This window comes from Mauremys reevesii, linkage group 4 (genome assembly GCF_016161935.1).
Source record: "Mauremys reevesii isolate NIE-2019 linkage group 4, ASM1616193v1, whole genome shotgun sequence".
Classification (NCBI taxonomy): Eukaryota; Metazoa; Chordata; order Testudines; family Geoemydidae; genus Mauremys; species Mauremys reevesii.
This window is the reverse complement of record NC_052626.1, coordinates 82,509,477-82,520,408: the sequence shown is the minus strand read 5'-3', so window position 1 is coordinate 82,520,408 and position 10,932 is coordinate 82,509,477. Positions and strand designations below refer to the sequence as shown.

The 10,932-nt window shown below is 36.3% G+C and overlaps 1 protein-coding gene across 7 annotated transcripts in view; it reads right to left on the bottom strand.

The window, feature by feature from the left end:
• Positions 1-831: 831 nt before the first annotated feature.
• SHANK2 (SH3 and multiple ankyrin repeat domains 2) overlaps positions 832-10,932 on the bottom strand; it is a 675,150-nt gene continuing 665,049 nt past the window's right edge. For all 7 annotated transcript variants that reach the window (XM_039536948.1, XM_039536949.1, XM_039536950.1 and 4 more), the window contains one exon: positions 832-5,038. In XM_039536948.1, coding sequence (XP_039392882.1) covers positions 4,465-5,038 — 574 coding nt within the window. In that variant the 3' untranslated portion in view covers positions 832-4,464. The remainder of the gene's footprint in view (positions 5,039-10,932) is intronic.

Below are 10,932 nucleotides of genomic sequence, written 5' to 3'. Positions count from 1 at the left end.
AATTTTATCATGTACTGACATGTATACCTACAGATACAAAGATATTCTGTATAATTGAATTATTGAAATACCTGAAATAAATGAAAGCTGTTGATATTAGAATAATATGTAGGAAAAACAGAAAATAAATCCAAAAAAAAGGTAGAAGAAATAGATCATCCCAGGAAAAAAAAAGTAAACATTAGATATGAAACAGAATGACTGCAGTTAAAATATTTATTTCAACATCTAAAAAAAATTCTTCAAGTTAACAATTAAAGATAGAAGAATGTGGAGCCCAACTTATCCAAAGTACTAATGAAGTCTGGTGGTAGTGTCTTTAGCACAAGAGGCCTGAACTCTGGATAAGGACTGCTGCTGCTTTTTCTTCGCTCTTTGTAATGCGGCTCTCTCCTACAAAAACCTGTTAGAATTTCACTAGATTGATAAACAGGCCAACAATTCAAATGCCTTGCATGATCAGTTACACTTATTTGATAACACCAAAATAAAGACCGACCTCCAGTCCAGAAAAATGATCAGCTGAAATCACTTCCAAGCCAAAAAAGAATTTTTTTCCATCACTTAACAAAATAATTCTTTACTTTTAAAATCTCATATGTGAATCTGAAATTCAAAACCTATTTGGTTTCAGCAGTAAAAAGCTTTAACTAAGAAAGATAAACCAAAGCAAACTTTTTTTCCTAACATTTGATAAACCTATTTTCTCTCTAGCTATATGCAGTTAAAGCATTTTATGCTGTTTCAATAACGTTACATTAAATTGTAAATTTGGCAACTTTTTAACAAAAATTCAGACAGCTTTCACTGTTTGCAATCAGAACCACAACCTTAGTGCAATATTATATTTATTTCTTACAGGAATTTTGGTTGCCATACAAGAGTATTAAGGATCAGGGAAAGTGCAAGTTACAGGAGCTTGATTTTTAATCAATTCGAAATAAGAGGAATTAAAGCACAAAAATTACAGCAACATAGATAACGTGAACACAAATTGTTACACAAACTATATTGAGAAACATTAATATCTAGAAAAGAAAAGAAAAAATGTAATGGAAAAATCATCAATATTTGTGGCTTACACACAATCATTGCCAGATCAACTGGGTAATGCTTGTTTAAGAACTCAGAAAATCACTATTTTTATTAACTTAAGTACCACAAATAATTAGCTTTTGTGATATGTAAATTCTGTAAATCAACAGTCACATCTAGTCATTTTATAATATATGAATTAAACTTAAAATGTTCCCAGACACTCAGGGAAAGGAGTCTGCAGTTATACACAATTTACATCTTGTGTGATTTTGGTATTGTATACACAAATATTACAGAAACTAGGCATGTAAATGCAATTTATTTAAATTACAGTATATAAACAAAAGTTGATCCTAAAACCTGGAATATCATAACATGTTTCATAGAGCTCTAACATTTTCTTCTCCACTATCATAGTAGCGTGAAATAATAGGGCCATTCCCTCACCCCAACATGTCCAAAACTGATGAAAATACTAGGAGTTTTATCTGTTACTATTGCTTTCTGTAGCAAAGTCATCAAACAGAGCTAGAGACCAATTCATCTTGGCAGAGGTGTATTTTATTGGTAAAAGTAGGTCCTGTTACCCTTTAGATCATAAGACACAATGTAAAAATAAACTATTTCATTAGCTCTTTAGTGTTTTTAATCTCTGTTCTACTAATTATACTGTACCTATTCTTTAAGTGCCTGAAAAGATACATAAGCAAGAAACAACACTTGTTTAAGAAAGGGATACCATCAGCTGTAATTTACTTGTGTATGTCAGCACTCATTAAACCTAAATTCAACAATAAGGTTGTGATTAAAAAGCAGCTTAAAAGTCATCATCTACATTTTCTTTTACTACCGTATTATCTAATGTATTTTCTGGCACATATTATAGAGGTAATACCAACTGTAGTCAAAGAAACAAAAAGGAGCATGGCATTAGTGGTTTATTTACTGAATTCTGTAATATCACCAAATGGAAGACAATGATGGCTGAATTACCATTTTTACACTTTTTAAAGTATTTGATGGCCCTAAGGTGCCATTATTGAATATCTGAATGAAAATGTCATTCTCTACAACAATAGCCATGTAACTATGGAAAAACTCAGTACTCTTGAAAGTAAAACCCCTCAATATTGATTTTTATTACAAGGTTACTTGGAACTTTCAAATACAAATATAGACCTGCAAAGGGTGTAGTAACAGATGTTAAGTCAAGATTTGTTCCATAAAGGGGGCAGGAGGTTGAATAGTTGCTTTGCTAATGCATTGTTAATTGTGTAATCACTTTTGAAGTAGTATTCATCCTCCTTTGAAGAAGTTCTAGGAAAAATAGAAAATATAACACAGCTCTGCTGGTTCAGATGCATCCAAATGAGGTTGATTTAAAAAGGTCAAGACTTCTTATTCCACAGAAATAGTATTAAACCACAAAAGTGTTTTTTAATTTTTTTTTTAAATTTTTATTTTTTTTATTTTTTTAACATTCTAGCACTGAAGTGGCACAAAGGCTGCCCAGTAGACCAGCCACTTATTTTCTTAAAATATTGTGCTTATAAACTATCTGTACAACTATTTAAACTTGCAGTAAAGAAAGGTATTTAAATTGCTAAATTTTATTTACTTGTTCTAGGGCTGTTGCAGACCTAATTAGACACTTGATTGTGAGCAGAAAAAAAATTATAATTAGAGAGAGGCTGGACCATAGCAAGGAAAAAAAAATCAGGAACCTTCCAAAAGGTGGGAGAACCTGATAGTATGGTAGGCTGAGAGTCTGGCTGTCCATACATGATGTGCCTGCCTTGAACAGGTTGAATGTTCAGAAAGTAAGACCCACAAAACTCCTACAGAAATTAATAGAGGTGTTAATTATAAAAGGGGTCAGACACAGAGAGAAAATTGTTAACTTTAAAGAAAAAAAAAGTCAAATCTGCCAAAACTCTGTATGGCCAGGGTACACAGAGAGTGCAGAAGCAGTCAACAATCAACCCCAAAGTGGGCCAATCGTCTGCAATGCTGATCAGGGCTTGATGGATCACTCTCTGGACCCCGCTACTAATAATTTTGGAACACAGCAAAGAAGTCACTTGAGTGTGATGGGAAGCTTTCTGCTCCTGCTTAGGCATTGACTATGCTTCTTCCACCAACAGCCCAACCCAGGCTAGCCAGGAAATGATGAACCAAGTCCATAAATCTGGACCTCTCTGTTTTCCTGGCCCTTTGGAACACTTGCATTCTAGGACGCCACATGTCCCCTCCTTTGTTAACATTTACCCTTTAAATATTTTTAAAACTGTAGGTGATCACGTGCTGAAACATTTTTATTTCTACTAACAGGCCCCAATCCTGCTCCCAGTTGTCAGTGGCAACATTCCCCACTAACTTCTATGGAAGCAATATCCTGTCTTATATCCCAGTTTTTCAGTTGTTGAGTACTTGCAACTCAATGAATTAAGCAGGATCTGTGGGGGCTCAGCATGTTTGAAAAATCTAACTATAAAAGTCTAAAAGATGCACATGGACACAGTATAGCCAACACTCTTCACAACCACATTTTAATCTGCTCATATAGTATATGTTGGGCCTCATTAGCAGTTTATCTGGTTGCAAAATAGGGGTGTCTGGTTCAAACTAGCCTCATTTCATGGGATCTCTGAGAGAATTCTCTTCCAATCTATACATAGTTTCCACATTCTACTTATTAGGTCAGTACAGCATGTTTAAAACCTATTCTGCTACCTTGGAATTGTGCTAAATATAAACGCAGAAATAAAGAAATACCTAAGTAAAGCAGAACAGTTACCTTTGAACAAGAGTCTCCAACAGCACTATCAGCTTCACTGCCAACAAACCAAAGATCTACACTGGATCAAACTGACATTGTGAAAGAGGGGGTGAAGTAGTGCATCTGCTATTTATTAATTAAAAACTGGTTAAAAAGGTAAAGCACGTGAGGATCTATCCAAAAAAGCCCAAAAGGGAAAAAAATGTTGAGATTCCATGACAAGAGAGTGTCAAGAACGGACTACCCTGGATGGCAGGGGAGAGGTGTATATAAAATAAGGTTATTTTTTTGCTCAAAAATGAAATGCTTGTGGTTTTAAACCAAAAGAAAACTTGCACATTCTGGGTCCAGATGAAGGGCATCATAAATGGATAGGTAATATTTCAAAGTTAACAATTATCTTTCTTCTCTATCTGCACCCCACACCTCCCCACCCCTACCTTTGAAATAAAATAGCCCCACTAATTTCATTTACTTGGGTTTAAGCTTGGGCACTAAACATACAGTCTGCATTACTGAGTACCAGCAGCTAAATTAAACCTTTTCTTCTTTTGCTGGCACTCACAGACAGCCACGACATTTTGCGTATTTCAGTACCAGCCCATCTCTATTTATAACAGAAGTTTGAGAGGCAAGAGTAGCCATTTTTATCTGTCCAGTAGTTGTTTCAAAGCTCTTTCTATATTCATTCTGTGCCCAACTCTAGTCACTCCAAGGTCTATCAAGTCTTCCTTCTGAAGGTTTGGTAAATGGGTGCCATCTATTTCATTGTCCATGAAGGTCTCTTTATGTTCACCTAAGTTTAGACTTTCCAACCAATCTGCCACATCTGGTTTAGTCCACAGGTGGACAGGCTTAGTTGTAAAAGGCTTATTTGAGATTGGCTGTTGCAATATTGAGGGAGAAGGAGACCTGCTGCGTCCTGTGTTCAAGCCAAATAAGTCCCCAGAAGGAGGCTGGCTGGGTAGGCTAAATACATCAGACAGAGTTGGAGAAGGAGATGAAGCTGAAGCAGCAGCAGTCAGAGGAGCAGGCATGATGTCTTTGTTAATCTCTGTTGGTGAAACCACAGGGCTTGGAGCGTGTCTCACTCCTGATGTCCTACTGTCATAGTCTGGCGACCTGCTCTGTAACGTGATGGGCTGGCTGGTTCCAGGCCGGACTGTAAAAGTGATGGTTGTACTTCGTGTACCTGAGACAGTACTCATGACTTCTGTGCTCCTGAAATTACAAACAGAAAACATCCAGAAACATCAGCAACTGAATGAAGGATTTTCCTTACCAACAAGAGAAAAAAGTGGTTTTGAAGTAACAAAAATGAAGTTTTTTTGGGGGGTGGGATAGATCTCACACATGAATGTACATTTTGTAACACGGTCAGGTTAAGGCACAGGCACCAAGAAGTTATCACAGTTCTTTCCCACAAAACAAACCTAACTCTCTATGATCAATGGTAAGCCATAATGTCATTATAAATGAAAATCTTGCCTATGAGAAGTTCAAAAAAAAGCCAGAGAACATGATACATTTACATTTTCTTCCCTTTACATGGACTCTATAAATTAATTCAAAATTAAATGGGAAAATGTTACAAACACAAGGACTCTTTGGGTACGAGTTCTAGATATGTAACTAGGCCATGAAGTTCAGATCTGAATATGAACACACCTCAAATACTGGGAGTGGCTGGTTTTGGTTTGGTCTCGTCTCTGACTAAGTCAGGATTTAAATCTCACACAGTGAAATAGTGTAGCTAAAAAATGCAGAGTTTAAACATGAATTTGAAACTTACTTGAAGCATGTTATTTACTATGACTTTGAACTTAAAATATCAAATGATGAGTTAATTTTAGTGCCTATTTTGATTCCTATTCATCTATATAAAAAAGCTTACTGAATCTCTTCAAATGATCCCTGCAGAGACCACCTCTTGGAAAGAAAGTTTAGTTTAGTCTTTTAAGGTCCCACTAAAGCCTTTGCTGACATTGCTTAGTGAAGGTGCTAATAGTTTATATGGATATGGGTACATTCCGAAGGGGATTGGCATCACCAATCTTTTTGTAGAGATTATGACTTTTGTTTACTTTTATGAAAACTACTGTCCTGGGCAGGATTTGAACTAGCTAGCTACCAGTAAAAAGCTCCATATACCTTTACAAAACCCTTCAGCCATCCAGTCACTGTTTTTTGGAAAATTCACTTCCAATATTTTTTGTCAACAAACAGGCAACCCAAAAGTGTGATGAGAGTACCAACCAACCAACAGCAAACCACATTTATGTTTTAACAGTCAGTTCTTTCCTCTCATGATGTTGCCACTTTTGGTTTCCCTAATCAGATTTTTTCCCCATGGCAAATGACTACCTGTTCCCTCATGACGAAAAACTTTCCAGTTACAATTAGATAATCAAGATCGACATCTCAGGCTACAAAACCTATTAATCTATTTTTCTTTTTGTTAAAATGGCAAATTAAAACTGAAAACCTATTTTATTTATTTGGCACAGCTCCAGCTACCTGGGTCAAATTTTGTAAGATGCTGGGTGCCTTCAACTCCCTTTGACTATTAGGAGATTTGAGGGTGCTCAGAGTTTTGACAGATCAATCACTTGAACAGGAAGTGTCTAATAAAAATATAGTCTGCCTATTTTTTGGTGAACAATGCGGAGGTGTCTGTTTGTGCCCTGAAAAATGGTTTAAATGACGTGTTAAGTGATGCAGTTCCAAATTTATACAATCTGGCTACCATGAAAATGGTTAAATTTAATCTGACTTTGTTTCATCAACGGGTATTCTACAGGCATATTAGTTTTGAGCCAACAGTTCATATAGATGTTCATATATAGAACACCAGTACTAGCAGTATACACTATTTCAATTATATTCACTATGATGAGAGCTAAAGGTCAGATAAATCAGATTTATCTGAAAAGCTCAGAGTAACACAACATATCAATTCTTAGCAGGATTTACATTCTGATTATTCAGGGCCTGATCCTGCAAAGCCCTACTTTTTTGAGTACTTTGTATGCACACAAGCAGTATTACTGATTTCACACAAACCATTCCACAGGTTCAAAAGGAACAGGCAAAATCTTTTAAGGCTTGCAGGGTCAGTCCTTTAGTTACTCCAAAAGTATAGTAGGAGCAATAGTTTCAGAATTTAGCTATTATTGCACAGTATTGTAATTTGACCAAGAAAGGTAAAAATCTGCAAGGTTTTCAGTACTTCCTTTGTGAGCTGCTTGGAGCCTAATGGCTCTCAGCATCTTGCAGGATTGGGCCCAAACCAACAGCACTAGCATATTGTAAGCCGTATATAGTAAGAAAGAAATCAATGAACCAAGAGAAGTAAATAACTTTACTCATTTTAACTTAGAACTAAGTGGCCACTCCCAAATTCCTCAATAAGGCTAGACACCATTTGAAGACAATGGCAGTTTTGCTTTGAAAAAGAATGATTGCACTCTATGGCCATGATTTATATAAAAGGCCTAATCCACTAGCATGTGAAAACTTCTCCTTACACCTCCACCTACTGTGTGTCTTTGATTTAACTTTCCTATACTATTATAAAAAAATAAGTTTTGATTATTAATCCATGTTCATCACAGTAGTGCCAAGGGACCAACTAAGAATGGGTCCCCATTGTGCTAGGCACTGATATTTTCCTGTTGCTTAGCAGCGATATAACTGACAACACTGGGTTCCATCTTCATCTTCCACTTTAAAACGTACTGTCGCTGCTCATAAATTACTGCTGTAATGGACTCCAAGTATATATTTGTTCAGAAAAACATTATTACTGTACCTTTTACATGGAAACCGCATTATACCTTTAACAAAAAGTTAATATGCTCTTATCATAAATATTTACATTATTTCTATGCCACTGTCTGATAGATGGGACAAATCTATTTTAGTTATTCAATGAAAAACATTAGCAACTCTATCTCAAACAACATACTGTAATTATAAAATTTACACTTTTATAGCACCTTCATTCCAAGAAACCCAGAACACTGCACTAACATTAATTAATTTAACTTTACAATCACAAGCCGCCTCTGTAGTAGCTGTTAACATCACAGTACAGATGGGACAATAGCCACAGAAGTTCTGTGACTCAACCAAGGTCACATAACAGGTCTGTGGCACAGCCAGAAATAAACCTCTCCTCCTTTCCTCATTCCTAGTCCTGTGCCTTAAATCACACGATCCTCCTTTGACTGTCCTTACATGCTATGCCAATCCTTGCATTACAACATGTGCTATACAGAAATCTATATAGCTTTTTCAGCACACTCAGTGTCATAACATAAGAAAAACAATTGTGAGTAACTGCCATTCTCCCTATATTTTGTTATTCCTTTTCTATGGCAACTATTTTATTCTAGACTCTCTGAACTCATTTTTCTTTTCTTTCATTTCTGTTTTTTAAAGTTATATATGAAAGACTACATATCAGTTCTCTACTGTTGTGTGGCTCATTGTTAAGATAGGAAGGTCAGCAAAATGGTAGCCAATGGATTCATGTACATTCTAGATGGTCAATATAAAGGTGTGTGTTTGATCATATTATAGTAGTGATATTAATGTTCTCCTGCCTAAAATTAAATTTCTTTATAAATTACAGACTGAACTCTCTCCCTCCCTTACTTGCACACTTGAAAAGGTGAAGAACAAGGATTATTTTAAATAAATCTGTCCCTATTAAGAATCAGCAAATGATAATATTTTGGTGTAGACATTCACTTGTGTGTGATTGCACTGGCTGCAATGCATATTACACTGGCTCATATTACATCATAATATATAAGTATTGTGTCACAATGGTGTATTTCTCAAGTGCAAAAGCAGTCCATGTGGCTTGCAAACAAGAAATTTTACTAGCTAATTCTGAATCATATTTGCATGATTTAAATACACTGTTATATTTTTAATTTTAACAGAGATTCAGTGGCAGACAGCATGCTGCAGTATATTCTAGATGGCTCCCTTGCGGGAAGTGGGGGGAGGGAACAACAAAACCATGCATTATGCTCTCATCAGAGCTATTTTTATACTGTGACTTGCCTAAAGGCCTGCTGTCTATGACAAAGCTCTTCCACCTTCTTTTAGAAAAAAAAGTCTTAGCGAAAGAAAGCCAATAATATATAAATAGCAATACAGTACGAAATAAGGTTATTCAAGCCCTAACTTGTGGAAACAAAATTTTTCTTTAATCACAAATGTTTGTATTTTACTTCAGTTCAGTCCAATAGATAAACTGAAAAGCTAGTTGCCAGAATCTGTTAGCTAGAGAGATCAGAAGAGGCCCTTGAGTCACATTGTGGGGTGGTTTATGGGAGGAAGAAAGTGAGGCAGGATCAGGAATCCTGGTGGGGGCTGGTGAAGATAAGGGACAGTGTGCGGGTTGGTAGGGCACAGAGCATTTTGCTGAGTAGTTAGTTCAGTGCTAGCTGGGAAGGATTGGGAAATGGTCTGTGAAGGGATGTCTCTGTTCAGGGGATATGGTTTCAGTGGGAGCAAGCAGCGATCATTAGAGGTTCGTGGGTTTCTTGGAGTAAAAGTTTCAGTGGTAATGGAGAAAGCTCAGGAAGTCTCTGCAGTGGAGGAATGCTCTCCGTGGTGAGGGAAAGGGATTCAGATAGAGGGAAGAGGGGCTACTTCAGCACGAGTGGGCAGTTTTCACATGACTAACAGAAGATGGAAAAGTGGGAGCAGACTAGAAGTATGAAGGGGAAGGAATCACAGCTACAAGTGCAGAGGATGTAGTGGACTTTGGGGAGCCTGGCTGTACCTCATGCATAACTTATAAAATAGAAATTGATCATCTTTTATGTGGTTGTGATTTGTCTTTGCATTAAACAAAATCAGATGCAACTTCATTTTGTCAAAGTATGAACAAAACTGATCTGTGGCCAAATAACTCATTTATCACTGGGTTTTAATCAGTTGGTCCAATAACGAAGTGGACTAATGTGAAAATGGTAAAGCAGAGCAAGAGGATACTATAAGGCTATGTGGGAAAAAGCTTGTTGAATCATTACCTGGGATCAATGTAGTGAGTGAGTTTTGCTGTTGGACTGTCCTGTGCTCTCCCCAGAGGTGAATGATTACTTTTGGAGAAACTGTGTATGATCTGACAAATTTTGTGAATTAAAATGTTGCAGCAACATTGGTGGTTAACTCATTTTGCAAACATAAAGTCATCTACTAGTGAAGGGGGAAAAGAGAAATTTATCTAATAGAATAATGGTACGTAAATAACATATAAAAATCCCACAAACACCTGCAAAGCTCTGAGCATGCCACATATTTGAAAATCAGGCCACTTATTTAGGCACCTAAATATGGATTTAGGAACCCTTTTAAGAATCGTTGCTGAAATCTTTCTCCATGCAAAAGGTGGCTTTAATCTCAGTTTGAAATCAGATCTAGTTCTGTAAATCGGTGACTGTAGAATGGCTACCATTTCTGGATTAGGATAAACCAATCCCAACTGCAGTTAGAAACAAAGTTAACACTAAAAATGTGATACCAATGAGTGAAAATTAAAGAAAAGAGAAGGGACAACATAGAATACTCTATGCTTTTTGTCGTCACTTACTTCATGGCACTTCAGCATGACCCTCTTCTGTTAACAGCAGTCATGGGAGCAAATAAAAATGACAAAATGGAATGACTAAAACACTGCAAAATAATGTACAAAGCAAGAGATCTTGTGAAACTGGCTGACAAACAATTAATGAGATGAACTGAAACTAATGGACACAATAGTAACTGAAAAAAATTCACTGGTAGTTTGATTGTTTAGAATAGTCACAAAAAGATGATGGTGTTGAGTTAAAGTTGCAGTCACCCTATAAGCAAATGCACTGATATTTATTATTTACTATGCATAACTCACTACTGAATTTAACTCTGCCTTACTTGGTTGCGATAAAATTAGGTCACTTCTCCAGGTAAATATTATAAAAAATTGAGACAGGTAAGAAAACATTTATAATATCAAGTTCATTAAAAAAAACAAAAACATACCAACACACTACCATTTTTTTCCTCCCTTCAGGGCTCAATCCTGCAAGCTGCCTAACCATGTTTGACTCCCA